Source organism: Salmo trutta, chromosome 18 (assembly GCF_901001165.1).
Source record: "Salmo trutta chromosome 18, fSalTru1.1, whole genome shotgun sequence".
NCBI lineage: Eukaryota > Metazoa > Chordata > Actinopteri > Salmoniformes > Salmonidae > Salmo > Salmo trutta.
This window is the reverse complement of record NC_042974.1, coordinates 30303983-30322338: the sequence shown is the minus strand read 5'-3', so window position 1 is coordinate 30322338 and position 18356 is coordinate 30303983. Positions and strand designations below refer to the sequence as shown.

Here is an 18356-nt window from a genome sequence, read left to right as displayed (position 1 = left end):
GTTCTGTATTTCACTGAAAGAATAAACGTTTTGTTTTTGAAATTATAGTTTCCGGATTTGACCATATTAATGACCTAAGGCTCGTATTTCTGTGTTTTTTATATTATAATTAAGTCTATGATTTGATATTTGATAGAGCAGTCTGACTGAGCGGTGGTATGCAGCAGCAGGCTCGTAAGCATTCATTCAAACAGCACTTTCCTGTGATTGCCAGCAGCTCTTCGCAAGGCTTGAAGGACAGCGCTGTTTATGACTTCAAGCCTATCAACTCCTGAGATTAGGATGGCAATACTATAGTGCCTATAAGAACATCCAATAGTCAAAGGTATATGAAATACAAATGGTAGAGAGAGAAACAGTCCTATAATTCCTATAATAAATACAACCTAAAACTTCTTAACTGGGAATATTGAAGACTCATGTTAAAAGGAACCACCAGCAAGGAACTTAAACGTTAGCTTTTTTACATGGCACATATTGCACTTTTACTTTCTCCTCCAGCACTGTTTTTGCATTATTTAAACCAAATTGAACGTTTCATTATTTATTTGAGACTAAATAGATTTTATTTATGTATTATATTAAGTTAAAATAAAAGGTGTTCATTCAGTATTATTGTAATTGTCATTATTACAAATATATATGTATATAAAACATTTTAAATAAAAGAAATACAATAAAAATAATAAAAAGACAAAAAAACAGCCGATTAATCGGTATCGGCTTCTTTCGGTCCTCCAATAAATCGGTATCGGCGTTGAAAATCATAATCGGCCGACCTCTACCTGGTGTGGCACGCCACAATTCTGCTAGGACTTGACAGAACATCGTCTGACAGGTGCAAGAGAGGAGGTTGCCTAACCTCTGGCTCTTTATTCTTGCTCTGCTTCATTACCTCAGTCAATTCTGACCGAGAGCCCTTGCAGGTTGGGCGAGAGAAAAAAAAAAATAAACACCTGTGTAAACATCGAGACTTCTCCGGTAAAAAAAAAAAAAGGAAAACGATCCGCTATCAAAAAGGAGGACCAACAAAAACAAACAGCTGCCATATGTCCACATCATTTGATTCTTTACTGTCTGCCTCTGTGGAAAACAGTCTAAAACCAATGCCATTGGTTCTGTCGGCTACCCTTGTGACCTGTATTTCCATAGCCTGTTGTTTCACCATTAAGAGATAAAAGAGAATGCTCAAATCAGCACCACCAAGAGGACTCTGACTGAAGGATGGGGGGACTCAGAGAGTGATCCAACCCAAACATGCTATATTTCTGTCTATCTGGGAGTGTGTGAGTCCCAGGGGGGCCATGGGGGCCAGACAGGTTAATAATAACGCCAGAGAAACAGAGCCAGATCTCCCTGGGACTGATTCGTCTGACAGCTGGAATGCCCGAGAACACAAATGAGTGCATAAACAGGTGCGCACTAAAGACAGACAGATAGACGGAGGGAGGGAAGGGGGGAGAGAAGGAGGGAGTAGGGAGCAGAGCGAGATAGCTAGGTAACAGGGTAGATGGAAAGAGCAGTGATATTCACTGTTCTTCCAGTGTGGCCAAGATGAGCTTCTCTCTTGAGTGTGTTTGTGTGGTGATGATGCCCATGTTTAGTACGAAGAATGACCTTGACCGTTGTGTAAAGCAATGAGTATTAAATGCGTCTGAGAAGGGAAGTCACAGTTTTTCTGGTGGTTGTAATGGCTGTGTTGTACCTTGCCATGCTGGCCCATCCTCTCCAGGCAGATGACAGCATCCTCCCACAGCTCCAGCTTCTCGTAGATTAGCAGGGCTGAGCTGGTGCAGCCCAGGTCTGTCAGCAGGTTGGCCAGCTGCTCCTGTAGATGGGAGATAGGAGAGCTGTTCAGACATGGGATAGCACAACTAGGTTTTGAAGGACCAATGCTGCCGGTTTTATCTCAATATCAAATCATTACCTTATTGTGATTGTTTTAAATAAAATTGGTTAAAAGGAAACAACAATAGCTTCTTAGCAAAGAGCAATTTCTCAAGCAATAATTATGCTAGGACTGTCTGGGAGTGGTCTGATTGGGGAGGGGAAAACTAGCTGTTATTGGCAGAAAGGTTTGGAACTCTTTGGTTTGGAACTCTTTCTTATTGGTCTATTAACAAATTTCCCGACTGGTGATGTCACCAGACAGGCCAAAACTCCATCCCACCAAAACAAGCAAAAATTTCAGCTCTTACAGAAAAATGGCATCATCATCATTTTCACAATTTCACAGTATTACTCCAACCTCAGTGTGGAAATACAGTATATAAAAAACCTTTAAACAACCACACCAGTAGAAATGAGGTGTATAATGGTGGTACCCTGACTATTTACATTGACCCCCCCCCCCCCCCCTTACGTCAGGGTAGCCATTTGATTAGCTGGTCAGCAGTGTTATGGCTTGGGGGTAGAAGCTGTTAAGAAGCCTTTTGGACTTAGACTTGGTGCTCCGGTACCACTTGCCGTGCAGTAGCAAAGAGAACAGTCAATGACTAAGGTGGCCGGAGACTTTGGCAATTTGTAGGCCCTTCCTCTGACACTGCCTGGTATAGAGGTCCTGGATGGCAGGAAGCTCGGTCCCAGTGATGTACTGGGGCTTACGCACTACCCTCTGTAGCGCCTTGCGGTCGGAGGCCGAGCAGTTGCCATACCAGGCGGTGATGCAACCAGTTAGGAGCTCTCGATGGTGCAGCTGTAGAACTGGATCTGAGGACCCATGCCAAATGTTTTCAGTCTCCTGAGGGGGAAAGGCGTTGTCATGCCCCCTTCACGACTGTCTTGGTGTGTTTGGGCCATGATAGTTTGTTTGTGATGTGGACACCAAGGATCTTGAAGCTCTCAACCTGCTCCACTACCGCCCTATCGATGAAAATGGGGGCGTGCTCGGCCCTCCTTTTCCTGTCTTATAGGCCTACCGCTGGCCAATCTGATAGCTCAGATCACTATCTCTGAATGATTTCCTCGAGCCATAGACTAAAAAGAAACCTTGAATGCACAGCAAAGCTGATACTGTGAGATTTCAAAACTTAAAACCATGACCAGAGACTCAACGAATAAAGCAAAGAGCTGCTGTTTTTACGAGTGAGTTCATGATTGAGTTGTTATTCAGCAATGTCAACAGTTTGTTCAACACTTTTATGAGCCATAAAATGTGTGTTCTTCCTACTTCCACTGCAGTTGCAATGAATGAGAATAGCAAAGTGTTTCGATAAGCTTGCGTTGCTGTTATTAGCGGTGTGTGTTTTTTCATAGAGGAATATTTCACTTTCTCTGGTCATAGGAGTAACATGAATTTGTGCATGTGGCAGAAATAATGTAGTGCGACTTGTTTCGCCATCAGCTGGAAGACAGTCCCCTTTTCTCAGTGGAGGGAGGGAGAGTGGAGGGACGGTGAGCCTCACCGCTGCTCCCTCCCTCTTCGACAGACTGGCCATCAGTCCAGTAAAAAATAATAATATCCTTATTATGCTCACAAGTAATACAATAAATGATCCATTACCAGTGTGATCATATACTTAATATTTTTGTTATATATTTTCAAAATGGTCTGAGAAGAACATTGGCAGGGCAATTCAAGCATAGCCAATATGCAGTGATAATGTATTGGGCCTATAACCTACTGAACAAACCTACAAAACTGTTTTTAAATTGGTTAATGTTGCATAGTCATGTAAAAAAAAAGGAGCTTGGAAAAAATACGATTTTAGCTATTCTGAGAAGTATCTAACAAAATAACTACATTATGGCATTCACTTATCATAAACTATTTACAGACATGTGGGTAGATTTGTGGACAAAATGTTTACTTACTCAACCTTATAACTACGCACACAGGCCAAAGTATGTGAGGGACCCTAATTTGACTGGAGCGTGGAGCGTCGACCTATTCGCCCGCTCCAATTTAGCTCCAGTAGCGCTCACTTCACGAGCTCAGGGGATGGTAGATTTTTTTTTATCTATCTACCACAGTGGCTGGTGGAGCAAAAAGTTAATTTTCCACCCTGACGATCACATATCTCTCTATTATGCGTGGGAATACTTTGGAACAGATTTCAGAAATTAAAATCACTCAGAGCTGATTTGCTGGTGTTTTTACAGTCTTATGTTCAACAATAAAACAAAACATGTTTTTTTTGCTCAGACAACTTGGGAGATCAGATAAAATCACTGCGAACAGCAAACGAGGGGGGGGGGGGGCAGTTGGGGAACCCTGACCTACAATATCGGATATCTCAACCAATCACCCTGTCCCTCCTCTCCCAACACAGCTCCTCTGTGCGCAGGCATGGCCATAGTTACATGCCTCTTGCTGAGGAGAAAATGCATAATCAAAGCCCCACGATTCTCTGCCTTGCTTGCGCTTTCAATTCCCCAGGCGGAAATAAAAGGGTGCCTTCAATTCCAGCTTTATTGCTGTTCGCTGCTATTACACGGAGCCTGGGCGATGTATCCTCTTTTAAACTCTCTCCCTCAATCTCCCTCTCCATATCTCTTCCTTCCTCATCTGTTGGGCAGTCCCTGCCAATCTACCTCTCCCCTGCTTTATGTCTGTCTGTGGGTCTCCTACTCTGCCTAGGTAAACATTGTATTGACTGATTGTATTGAGGAGCATTGGCTTTAGACAACAGCAAATAGTTAATTAAAAGGGGAAACCTTTCCAACCAGCTGAAAATGTAAGCAAATGTCACTGCTCAAAACGCCTTAGCTGCCAGACGCTGTCATTTCTATGTAGTAAGAGGAAGAAGAAACGGACTATGTGCCAGGAATGGCACAGTCAACACAAAATAAACATCCACGGTCGGCAAATCATCTTTCTGAAAGCTACAAATATGGACTAACAAAAATACTCATCACTCACTCTTCATCTCCCAGAATATATACACAGAGAAAAACAGATGAGCCTTACTTTCAACCCCATATATAAACTACCTGGTTGGTGCAGCTCCTACCCTGAGGGGCAATAACTGTCTGGTAGTTGATGAAGGACATAGGTGTAATGTTTTAGTGGCCATCCTAGAGTGGAGGCGGCCATCAGGTGGCCTTTGGCTTGAAAGCAGCCTGCGCTGACACAGAGCTTGAGCCTGACATATATATTGTCTTAGTGTCCAGATTAGATCAGGGCTCTGACGCACTACCTACTCACATATGACCAGCCCTGTGGTGATGGATGAGACTCCTCTGAGGACAAGGCGTTAGTGGACCTCGGGCAGGAGGTCAAGAGGACACAGTTACAACACCGGAGAAAGGCCCACGTCCTTGTTCAAATGTGTAGAGAGTCCCCCCCCCCAGCGGATGGATCCCATCCTTTTCTCCTGACTTAGGGATCACTCATATAAACCTGACACATATGTTTTTTTTAAATCATGGCCATGACTTACAATGGGTCAAGTCATAAGTCAAAGCTTTGATGAAAGACATTGCTGTGTGGTACCTCAGTTACAGTGAGTCGGCCCTTAACAGGAAGTTAACATTCACAGTGGAACGAAATCAATTCAAAGTCAATCAGCATAAATCAGAAACCAAATCAGCGGTGACGGTCTAATGAGGGGGTGTTACCAGGACAGCCCACCTGGGAGGAGCCTGGCAGCAGTAGAAGAGTTTCAGACGCTCCGTGACAAGGACAGCTCTTCTCCTCAAAGCAATCCACAATAGTCTGGAAGAGAGGAGAGACAACCAACATCAACTAGACAGTCATTCCCAGACAAAGTGCTAATATTAAATTAAATGAATTTAAACTGCAAAGTTGGTAGAGCAAGTTAAGAGCAAATTGTAATGTACTAATTGATTGAGATGTGGGTGAAGCAGGTCTAAACAAGCATTGACAGAGTGGGCAACCCTGGTTTAGATCGTTCTTTTGTCTCAATCACTGTTGTATTGACAGGTTATACAATGGCAAGGGGACGTTAGGTACTCAATGAACACATGCTGAGGGCATCCAGGAAGACAAGGCATAAACAGTAAACATAATTCTCTCACAGCTGTGCCAAATGAGCCACAGCTGACTGCTATCCAATTGTTATCGTCTCCTTCTCAAGACTCCTCTGGCAAGTCTAGTTATTTTATCAGTGGGTCGTTATGCAGAGAAACAACTCACATTCTGCCTGCTATCGGAGGAGATATTTGTCTGTGTCTAAATTGGATCTCGACTCACAGTTAAGTATTTAACAACGATGAGAATGTTTCTTAATTTCTGAATTCGAAGATCCTATACCACGGCACATAAACCTCAGTCCTGTTGTTATGGCTGGGTTGGGTGGTGTTATCAGTGGGACGTGGACAGGGCCCAGTCTCCTGTAATAAAATTTGGATCCCGACTGCCCAGGATAAAGTGTTTAATTATAAGTTGTGGATGGAGTTGGGCAGCTTGGATGTGATTGGGCTCCTTGTATAGGAAATGAAGAGGAAATTGGGTAAGAGTGATACAGGAGATACAGTATTTTACTGCCCAGGATGAAGAAAATCCAGAGGTGAGTCATGGTGATTGCATTTTCTGGAGACACAGACAGACACAAATAAAAACACCAAAATCTAGATACAGAGACACCAACACAATCAGGAGGGCGGGGGATAAAAAGCATCCCTTCCTATTTTTTTTTAACTCTGAAAGACAAATCAATTGTTGTCCAAGTGTTGACGTCAAACCAACACTGCTTCCGATGAATCCTGATCTTGATTCCTTAAAGACCCTTTCTGCCCAAATGATTTTCATCAATGTTAATCTTATGTCTCGGGTCAGTTTAATGGGTGGTTGGCAAAGTTGTCTTTACCAATAAAAGATGCATGTATCTGGTAACATCTAAACAAACCTAGTCTACAAATGAGTGGGCCCGGTCAACCGTTAAGAGTCAATCTTTCCACTTAAAACAAGTCTCTGACACTGTCAGAGCAAGTGACGCAGTGTGTCAAAACAGGCAGCCTGCAGAGCGGGAGCGGGCACACAGCAAGTGCAAGACGAAAGCTGTAAGAATTCAACAGAACGAGGAATTTAAAATGGGGCTGTGTGTCTATTCATGCCAAAACAAACAGCCTCTGCACTTGTGTTTGAGAGCAAGCTTTCAGTCTTCCAGATCGATGTAAGTGCTCTTTTTTGCTACAGAGAAACAACGCACAAAACCAACTAGAGAAAATTACATTTTTCCTTGCTCTAACTTCGTTGGTGCTCTAATTTGATAATGCATGCAGTTGGGTTCTGTTCTTTATAAACCTAAAGACAAATTCCTGAGGACTTTTGTTCCCCAATACAAAGAATTTGTAAGATACAAAAGGTAGCACATCCAAGTGACTTACACGGCTGTTGCAAAAAAAAAAAAAAGAAGGCTGTTATCATCATTGTCAAAAACTTGTACTACCTTATTGGGGTATATGTAGAAGTGTAGGTGTCAATCCTGTGCCATGTCATCTGTTGGAGGTTTGACATTCTTAAAGCAATGCTCAGAAAAGGAATTCATGAAGGCAAAGCCGGTCAGCTGTCACAATTAAAGGATAGAGCTCTTTGCTTCAAAGGCTTTGATGCTCCAGGATGAAATACTTCCTCTGCACATTCAACCATCCCCCCAAATGGGATATGTCAAGCATCCACAGACCAATATCTGCTAGCACTTCAGCGAAAGTGTGGACTGATCTCATGTCAGAGGGTAGAAAGGCAGAGAATAAAACCTATGTTGACAGGTGTGAAAGAACTGATAACTAGTCTCACAACACAACCAGCCAGTTGGAGGGAAATTCCAGCTACAGTTTGAAAGGAGAGTGAGGACGGTTCTTAGGGATGAACATCAACCTCATCTAGAAATTCAATTTCCAGTTGGCTTGGTGCAATCGGTTTCCCTTAATGGCAAGCAAGGTTTGTTTGAAAGCAGACTGCGGATGACTAATAACTAATTTTGTTTCAACCACGGCCAGTGGATAGCTTCAAAGCACAAACGGGTTGGTATGTGGTGAGCTCCGATAGACCAGAGACCCTACAGAAAGAGCCACAGGCTACTGGGGAGTGGTTCAGAGAAGATTGGTGAGTAAAAACCTCCAGATTCACTGAACTGAGTTATTAGTTGCACTGTGAACACAATTATAGCAGATGGTGGTTGTATATTAAATTAGTATACAGTAAACCAGAAAATACTGATTTTATACAACTGCACAAGGAAGGAAAAACACCCCATCTGACAGGCTGCAGAAATATTACGTTTACATTCAGAATAAGACCAGTGCGCCTCCTGAGTGGCACAGTGGTTTAAGGCACTGCATCGCAGTGCTAGCTGTGCCACAAGAGATCCTGGTTCGAGTCCAGGCTCTGTCGCAGCCGGCCGCGACCGGGAGACCCATGGGGCGGTGCACAATTGGCTTAGCGTTGCCCGGGTTATTAGAGGGTTTGGCCCGGCAGGGATGATCTTGCCCCATCGCACTCTAGCGACTCCTGTGGCGGGCCGGGCGTGATGCACGCTGACACGGTCGCCAGGTGTTCCCTTTGACACATTGGTGCGGCTGGCTTCCAGGTTAAGTGGGCATTGTGTCAAGAAGCAGTGCCGCTTGGCTGGTTTGTGTTTCGGAGGACGCACGGCTCTCGACCTTCGCCTCTCCCAAGTCCGTATGGGAGTTGCAGCGATGAGACAAGACTGTAACTACCAGTTGGATACCACGAAATTGGGGGGGAAATGGGGTAAAATAAAAAAAATAAACAAATTAATAACGCATAAAAAGAATACTTTTAATACACGTGTTAAGTTGGAACAAGAACAAGTTCTGTTAAACTAAATAAGGACAATTGCTAGGAATGTCCTCCAGCTACATATGTCAAAGTACTGATGTTGGCTTAGCTATTGGTTTCATTCATCAGAAACGGCAGCCCAGTTTGCATCCTAACGACCTTTGTGAAAACAAATACCTAATTATGTAACAAAATAAACAGACTGCATACTATACGTTTACTTATATGTTTACACCACTACTGCCTTAATAAAATATGAAATAGCTTGATTGGACTAAGAACAGTAAAACCTGTCTGGTAAAAGACCCTGTGCTTTTCAATGTCTACAAGTCTCTGATAGGAGAGTAATAGACTGTCATTAATTAAGTCATTGGCTGTAATAGAATTAAGAAACAAGGAACCTCATACTGAAATAGCACATTTTTTCCTGGATATACACAGTCTACATTAAGAACGCTTGCTCTTTCCATGACATGGACTGACCAGGTGAATCCAGGTGAAAGCTATGATCCCTTATTCATGTCACTTGTTAAATCCACTTCAATCAGTGTAGATGAAGGGGAGAACACAGGTTAAAGAAGGATTTTTAAGCCTTGTGATGACTGAGACATGGATTGGGTGTGTGTGCCATTCAGAGGGTGAATGGGCAAGACAAGATTGAAGTGCATTTGAACAGGGTATGGTAGTAGGTGCCAGGCGCACCAGTTTGTGTCAAGAACGGCAATGCTGCTGGGTTTCCCCACGCTCATCAGTTTCCCGTGTGTATTAAGAATGGTCAACCACCCAAAGGACATCCAGCCAACTTGACACGACTGTGGGAAACATTGTAGTGTACATGGGCCAGCATCCCTGTTGAATGTTTGGACACCTTGTAAAGTGTGCCCCGACGAAGTGAGGCTGTCTGAGGGAAGGGGTGCAACTCAATGTAAGGAAGGTATTCTTAATATTTTGTACAGTCAGTGTATCTGTCACATTACAAAATGAAGAGAGTGAAGCATTTAAAAAAGAAAAGATAATTAAAATCAGACGATAGGAAGGAATTTCACCTAGCCTTCCCTCAGGTCAGTCTACATCTGGACTTTGGGTGTCCACTCTCAAACACAGGAAATAAGAAGTGGAAATGACAGACAACAAAGAGAGGGAAGTGCAGTTTATTTTAATCACTCATTCCCTTGAGGGGGCAGCCATTAGTGCCACGGCTATGTATTCCACCCAATGAAGGGCTTGATCGTGATAAACAAAACCCAGTCGGATCCCCATGGGCCCAGCTTACAGCTTCCTCACAGAAGTCGCCCAAGTTGCTTATTGGAGCAGGACGGGGTTAATAATTCCTGCTCCGACATGAAACAACTCAACACATAACATATTTCCTCCACATTTCCCCCCCTTCAGCAGCCAAGGAGATTTTAAGTCAAAACATCACCGTGAGGGAGAAAAAAAATTGAAACAAAGGAGGGCAAACTATTTTATTTTCTCCATTCCCTCCAACTCTCAGTCATCGGTGCGTGTGAGCCGCCTGTCAACCCTCGCTCTGATGTGTCTCTCTTTGGGTTCTGGCGTTCTGGGAGAAACGGTGACTGAGCATGTCTGTCTCAGAGGGGATTAGGGCTGGGTGGAGATGGGGTTGGTGTCAGTGGTGGGATCATTGAGTGATTGACGTCTTCCTTGCACAGTGATGGACAGGTGACTCCCCCACCCCCCTAGATGACCGAACCCCCCCCCGCCTGTCACACGGCTCTCCCTAGAGGGCTCCCTCAGCTGTTTCGCCCCCCTACAGGTCCTGTCTGTCAAATCAGGTTGCGGGATAAGAGTGCAGAGCTCCGTGTGCAAACATTTTAGGAGGGGAAGCTAGGGAGATTGAAACCAGACTTTCACTTTCCTTTATGTCACAAAACCATGGGGCAGCACTGCTTTAAGAGTCCCCTGTTCTATACCAGACGTCGGACCGTCTTATACCAGGCCCCAACCTCCTGCTTTATGACTCTGACCTCGTCTGTCTACGACTGACAGCTCACTGCACACCTGGAGCACTGAAGCTGGGGCTGGATAGAGCAACAGGCACACACAACATGATGTCATCCCCATCAGTTTAAAGCAGCCCTGAGAAGAGCATAAATTATTTCCAGATCATACATCTGTGCATGACCAAGTATAAGAATGTCAGAGAGATTGTCTGCAAAAAAAGGGGTGTGGAAACATTGGTAAAGGAGAAGAGAGGAGGGTGGGCTGGTTTCAGACAGACACCCATGACAAATATCCTAAACGGGTACAGGAACCCCGGGACAGGGGGTCTGTCCTCTGCTGGGTTATTTCAAAGGCCCCTGTGCTTTCGCAGACAGCTCAGTGGGAATACTGATTTGGCTGTGTGGATTTCAGACGGCATGCATCACATGTTCTTGCAGACTGTTGTGCTAATGATGTGACATATGTGACCTACAGAAAATGATATTGTGGGCTACCAATAGTGTCGTTCGCCATCAGTGTGTCAGAGTATCTCGTAGAATCCAAACTCTTGTGTGACATCTCATCTTTTACCTGTGTCTGCATCATGGCCCTCTCCACCCGTCGAGAGCTGCCCCTCTCGAGGTTGGTCCTTAGACACAGCGCCGTCACCACAGCCCAGAACTTGGGCTGAGATAGTATGCACTGCAGGGAGAGGGTAGAAAGACCGGTAAGGACATGGAGATTCAAGACACTCACTTTCATTATGGACCAATAGGGACATCAATCTCAGATAAAAGCGATAGTTAGGTCTCTCAGATAGTGATGGCATAATACAGTAGAGGGTACAGAAATATGTAGCTATGAGTTTGACATCTGCAACAAGAACCAGTAAGTTAGGACGCTCTTATGACAGAATTGGGAGTTTCCATGAGAATCAAGATACTGGAAGGCCGGTATAGTACAGCTTATATAAATTAATTAGGCCCTCTAACTCCAACCAGGTCCACGCTGATGGCAGTGTAGACAGTCCTGGAGCTTCACATGGGAGTGTTTGTGTGTGTGTGTGTGTGGGGGGGGGGGGGTCTGTTTTGTTTGAGCAAGGACAGAAGAGGTGAGTCCTGCTTCCTGTCTGCCGCAGGAAGCACATTACTCACTGTGGAGTCAGAGGCAACCCCTCCCTGCCAGAGCGGCAGTAAAATGTTTCTCTCAGGACCAAGGTCACGCCTACTGATTGACACATATATGTCCGACCTTATCACAGATGGACTTGGTTGCATACTACACTGCGTAGGAGACATGCAGTAGGAATATGTGACCACTAGTGGCCAGCGGCTGACTCAGTGGGAGGCGGTGTGTAAATGTAGAGATCAGGTTCCAGTGCTGTTTGCCCAGCCGATGTCCCGCTCCACGCAGGAGGAGAGATGGGTAGGGAGCTAGCAGACAGTCTGGGTGTGTCCCATACTGTACACTGAAGCCCACGGGAACCTCAGAGCGCCGTGTTTGCACAGGGCCCTCAGGGAAGTGGTCCACTTCTTGCGGACGAGTGAAGCAGGAGGTGCTACTGAGACCTCTGGTCACTGTCCTCCATGATGACTGGTTTATAGACACTTGTATGGTTTGGGTCTGACTGGACACATTGGAGTGGTGGAGACTATTCCATTGACAAGCAAAGCCATTTAGGAAAACACCAAGGAAAGCACTATTCTGCTACAAAACAGTCAAGCACTGATCCCATTTCTTTACAATGAGACTGCTGAACAATAAATAAAATTGCCACCGGACAATTTACATTGACCCCCCCCCTCCCTCCCTCCCTTTTGTACACTGCTGCTACTCGCTGTTTATAATCTATGCATAGTCACTTCACAACCACCAACATGTAGAAATGACCTCAACTAACCTGTATCCTCGCACACTGACTCAGTACCAGTGCCCCCTGTATATAGCCTCCTGTACCTCCGCACACTGACTCGGTACTGGTGCCCCCTGTATATAGCCTCCTGTACCTCCGCACATTGACTCGGTACAGGTGCCCCCAGTATATAGCCTCCTGTACCTCCGCACACTGACTCGGTACTGGTGCCCCCTGTATATAGCCTCCTGTACCTCCGCACATTGACTCGGTACAGGTGCCCCCTGTATATAGCCTCCTGTACCTCCGCACACTGACTCGGTACCGGTGCCCCTTGTATATAGCCTCCTGTACCCCCGCACACTGACTCGGTACCGGTGCCCCCTGTATATAGCCTCCTGTACCTCCGCACACTGACTCGGTACCGGTGACCCTGCATATAGCCTCCTGTATCCCCGCACACTGACTCGGTACCGGTGCCCCCTGTATATAGCCTCCTGTACCCCCGCACACTGACTCGGTACCGGTGCCCCCTGTATATAGCCTCCTGTACCTCCGCACACTGACTCGGTACCGGTGCCCCCTGTATATAGCCTCCTGTACCTCCGCACACTGACTCGGTACCGGTGACTCTGTATATAGCCTCCTGTACCTCCGCACACTGACTCGGTACCGGTGCCCCCTGTATATAGCCTCCTGTACCTCCGCACACTGACTCGGTACCGGTGCCCCCTGTATATAGCCTCCTGTACCTCCGCACACTGACTCGGTACCGGTGCCCCCTGTATATAGCCTCCTGTACCTCCGCACACTGACTCGGTACCGGTGCCCCCTGTATATAGCCTCCTGTACCTCCGCACACTGACTCGGTACCGGTGCCCCCTGTATATAGCCTCCTGTACCTCCGCACACTGACTCGGTACCGGTGCCCCCTGTATATAGCCTCCTGTACCCCCGCACACTGACTCGGTACCGGTGCCCCCTGTATATAGCCTCCTGTACCTCCGCACACTGACTCGGTACCGGTGCCCCCTGTATATAGCCTCCTGTACCTCCGCACACTGACTCGGTACCGGTGCCCCCTGTATATAGCCTCCTGTACCTCCGCACACTGACTCGGTACCGGTGCCCCCTGTATATACCCTCGTTATTGTTATTCTTATTACTTTTTATTTTAGTCTGCTTGGTAAATATTTTTCTTAACTCTTCCTGAACTGCACTGTTGGTTAAGTGCTTGTAAGTAAGTGTTTTACGGTAAAGTCTACACTTGTTGTATTCGGCGCATGTGACAAATAGAGTTTGATTTGATTTGAGTTTAGCAAACATGTTTCTGCAACTATACTACAAGGCTGCCTTACCTTAGTGTTTATTCAAGAAAAGACATCCTAACAAACTGACAAATAAATAGCTGAGAACACCACCACCTCAGAGAAATATAATGGAGTCTGGTTTATAAGGAGGAGGTCATGTATGTGAAATATTGAATACTATCTGTCACAGGATCCAACGAAAGTGGCGCCCCTCCTCGGTCGGGCGGCGCTCGGCGGTCGTCGTCGCCGGCCTATTAGCTGCCACCGATCGTTGTTTCAGTTTCGTTTAGTTTTGTCTGTCTGTTCCGCACCTGTTTTATGTATGTCATTAGTGGGGACTTATTTAATGTGTGTTTTCAGTTGGGGATTTTGTGCGGGATTGTTGATTGTCCGTTCAGGACGGTGGTCAGTGTTTCATTACGGTTTTTTTCCCTGACAGTCTATTGAAGAGAGGATTTACCGGGCTGCGCCCCGTGCCTTTTGTGCCGCTTATATATATTGTTTGTTCGCAATATTGGGAGTGTGTTTTTCCCAGGCAGTCTGTCTGTAGCGCCCTGTGCCTCGCGTTTTTGTTTTGTGTGTCGAATTATTAAAAGGACACTCAACTCCAGCACCTGTCTCCTGCATCTGATTCCACCTTGCACCAGTCCAAGTCAACTCTGACAGAATCCCGCACCACAACATATGGAGTCAGCAGGAGCAGAAGCGCCATCCATGGCTGAGCAGGTCTCCCAACATGCCGGCCTCCTCCACCGCCTAGGCTCGGCCATGGATCAGGTGTTGGCCCGGTTGGAGAGCTGGGAGAGAGGTGCCTCCCCAGCCAGACCAGCTCCGGTTCCTCACCCTACGCACCTATCCACACCCACTGAAGCGGGTGCCGGCGGGATCCGGATTTCACCGCCCAGGGAGTTCGATGGAACGGCCGCTGGGTGCAAGGGGTTCTTGCTCCAACTGGAACTGTACCTGGCGACCGTCCGCCCCCCTCCCTCCGACGAAGAGAGGGTGAGCGTCCTCGTCTCGTGTCTCACGGGTCGAGCCCTGGAATGGGCCAATGCGGTCTGGGAAGGTCCAGACTCGGCCCGGGGTGACTACCCGGAGTTCACCCGCCGCTTCCGGGCGGTTTTCGATCATCCCCCGGAGGGCAGGGCGGCGGGTGAGCTACTATTCCATTTAAGACAGGAGACGAGGACCGCTCAGGACTTCGCATTGGAATTCCGGACTCTCGCCGCTGGATCGGGGTGGAACGAGCGGGCCCTGATAGACCACTATAGGTGTGGCCTTCGCGAGGACGTCCGCCGGGAGCTGGCATGTAGGGACAACACCTCCACTCTGGACCAACTGGTGGATTTGTCCATTAGATTGGACAACCTGCTGGCTGCCCGGGGACGTTCCAGTCGGTGCCTGTTCGTTCCGCCTACCAGTCCTCCCGCTCCACAGCCCATGGAGATAGGGGGGGCTGCACCGAGGAGGACCGGAGGGAGGGGTCTCTCTTGCACCCGATGTGGACACAGAGGACACACTGTGGACCGGTGCTGGAGAGGTCCCTCCGGGAGTTCGGAGGGCAGGCAGAGCACCGCTTCGGCCCCCCAGGTGAGTCCGCACCAGCCACACCCAGAGCCCCCTGTCGATCACTTGTACACCTCCGTTTGTTTTCCTAATTTTTCCCCTCACTTCCAGTATAAGGCGCTAGTCGATTCAGGTGCAGCTGGGAGTTTTATGGACCATGGGTTAGCGAAGAGGTTAGGGATCCCCCTGGTTCAGCTGGACCACCCCTTCCCCGTGCACGCCCTAGATAGTCGACCGCTAGGGTCAGGCCAAGTAGGGGAGGTCACAGTGCCACTGGTTATGCAGACGTGGGGGGGTCATGTGGAGCGTCTCAGCCTGTTCATCATTGACTCCCCAGCGTTTCCGGTGGTACTGGGAATCCCCTGGCTAGCCACACACAACCCCCAGATTTCGTGGAGACAGAGGGCTCTAACGGGGTGGTCGAGGGAGTGCTCAGGTAGGTGCATAGGAGTTTCCATCGGTGCGACTACGGTGGAAAGTCCAGACCAAGTCTCTACTGTGCACATTCCCTCAGAGTATGCCGATTTGGCTATCGCCTTCAGTAAGACGAAGGCGACTCAATTACCCCCCCATCGACAGGGAGATTGTGCGATAAACCTCCAGGCTGACGCGGTTCTTCCTAGGAGTCACGTGTATCCTCTGTCTCAGGAGGAAACAGTGGCTATGGATACATACGTCACTGAGTCCTTGAGACAGGGATACATTCGGCCCTCTAAATCCCCCGTCTCCTCGAGCTTCTTTTTCGTGAAGAAGAAAGAGGGAGGTCTGCGCCCGTGCATTGACTATAGAGGTCTAAATGCTATCACAGTGGGTTTCAGTTACCCGCTACCTCTCATTGCTACGGCAGTGGAGTCATTTCACGGGGCGCGCTTCTTCACGAAATTGGATCTCAGGAGTGCGTATAACTTGGTGCGTATCCGAGAGGGAGACGAGTGGAAAACCGCATTTAGTACCACATCTGGCCATTATGAGTACCTCGTCATGCCGTATGGGTTAAAGAATGCTCCCGCCGTCTTCCAATCCTTTGTGGACGAGGTCCTTAGGGACATGCTCGGGCAGGGTGTGGTGGTGTACATCGATGACATCCTGATCTGCTCCGCCACACGCGCCGAGCATGTGTCCCTGGTGCGTAAAGTGCTTGGGCGGCTGCTGGAGCATAACCTATACGTCAAGGCTGAGAAATGTGAGTTCTTCAAAAGAGCCGTCTCATTTCTAGGATATCGCATTTCCACCTCGGGGGTGGAGGTGGAGTGTGACCGCGTGACGGCTGTGCGTAATTGGCCAACCCCAGCCACTGTGAAGGAGGTGCAGCGGTTCTTGGGGTTCGCTAATTATTATCGGAGGTTTATCCGGGGTTTTGGCCAGGTAGCAGCTCCCATTACCTCACTGATGAAGGGGGGGCCGGTGCGACTACGATGGTCAGCAGAGGCGGACAGAGCCTTTCATCGTCTGAAGGTTCTGTTTACCAATGCACCTGTCCTGGCGCATCCGGACCCCTCTTTGCCATTCATAGTGGAGGTGGACGCGTCCGAGGCTGGGGTAGGAGCTGTGCTATCGCAGCGTTCGGGCGTTCCTCCGAAGCTCCGCCCATGCGCGTTCTTTTCTAAGAAGCTGAGCCCGGCGGAGCGCAATTATGATGTGGGGGACCGGGAGCTGTTAGCCGTGGTCAGGGCTTTGACGGTGTGGAGACATTGGCTTGAGGGGGCACGTCACCCTTTTCTCATCTGGACCGACCACCGTAACCTGGAGTATATTCGGGCAGCGAGGAGGCTTAATCCCCGTCAGGCGAGGTGGGCCATGTTTTTCACGAGGTTTAACTTCACTCTCTCGTACATTCCAGGTTCCCGGAACCGGAAGGCTGACGCACTGTCGCGTCTCTACGACACCGAGGAGCGGACCATCGATCCTACTCCCATACTTCCCGCCTCCTGTCTGGTGGCACCGGTGGTATGGGAGGTGGATGCGGACATCGAGCGGGCGGTTCGGTCAGAACCTACTCCGTCGCAGTGTCCCGTGGGCCTGAAATACGTTCCGCTTGGTGTTCGCGATCGCCTGATCCGATGGTCCCATACTCTACCCTCCTCGGGTCATCCTGGGGTGGAACGGACAGTGCGGGGCCTGAAGGGGAGGTACTGGTGGCCCACCTTGGCTGAGGATGTCCGGCGTTATGTCTCGTCCTGTTCAGTATGCGCTCAGTGTAAGGCTCCTAGGCACCTACCTCGAGGGAAATTACAGCCCCTCCCTGTTCCACAGCGGCCATGGACTCACCTCTCGGTGGATTTCCTTACGGATCTCCCGCCGTCTCAGGGGAACACGGCGATCCTGGTCGTTGTGGACAGGTTCTCTAAGTCCTGCCGTCTGCTCCCTTTGCCCGGTCTTCCTACGGCCCTGCAGACCGCGGAGGCCCTGTTCACTCACGTCTTCCGGCACTATGGGGTGCCCGAGGACATCGTATCTGATCGAGGTCCCCAGTTTACGTCCAGGGTATGGAAATCGTTTATGGAGAGGCTGGGGGTCTCGGTCAGCCTGACCTCGGGGTTCCACCCCGAGAGTAATGGGCAGGTAGAGCGCATCAACCAGGATGTGGGCAGGTTCCTGCGGTCATATTGCCAGGACCGGCCAGGGGAGTGGGCGCAGTTCGTGCCATGGGCCGAAATGGCCCAGAACTCTCAGCGCCACTCCTCCACTAATCTGTCACCCTTCCAGGTGGTGCTGGGGTATCAGCCGGTCCTGGTGCCATGGCAACAGAGCCAGACGGAGGCTCCTGCGGTGGAGGCATGGGTCAAGCGCTCTCAGGAGACCTGGAACGCGGTCCAGGAATGTTTAAGGAGGGCGAGCGAACGACACAAAGAGAGCGCTGACCGCCACCGCAGTGACGCCCCCGTGTTTAACCCGGGGGATAGAGTCTGGCTCTCGACCCGGAACCTGCCTCTCCGCCTGCCCTGCCGGAAGCTGGGTCCGCGGTTTGTGGGGCCGTTTA

At 48.5% G+C, this 18356-nt stretch overlaps 1 protein-coding gene across 2 annotated transcripts in view; it reads right to left on the bottom strand.

The window, feature by feature from the left end:
• The window catches only part of LOC115153172 (tetratricopeptide repeat protein 27-like), a 143783-nt gene that overhangs the window by 8944 nt on the left and 116483 nt on the right, over positions 1 to 18356 (bottom strand). For both annotated transcript variants that reach the window (XM_029698308.1, XM_029698307.1), the window contains exons 6-8: positions 11240 to 11350; positions 5573 to 5656; positions 1706 to 1828 (exon numbers count right to left, since the gene is read on the bottom strand). In XM_029698308.1, the coding sequence (XP_029554168.1) occupies positions 1706 to 1828; positions 5573 to 5656; positions 11240 to 11350 (318 nt within the window). The remainder of the gene's footprint in view (positions 1 to 1705; positions 1829 to 5572; positions 5657 to 11239; positions 11351 to 18356) is intronic.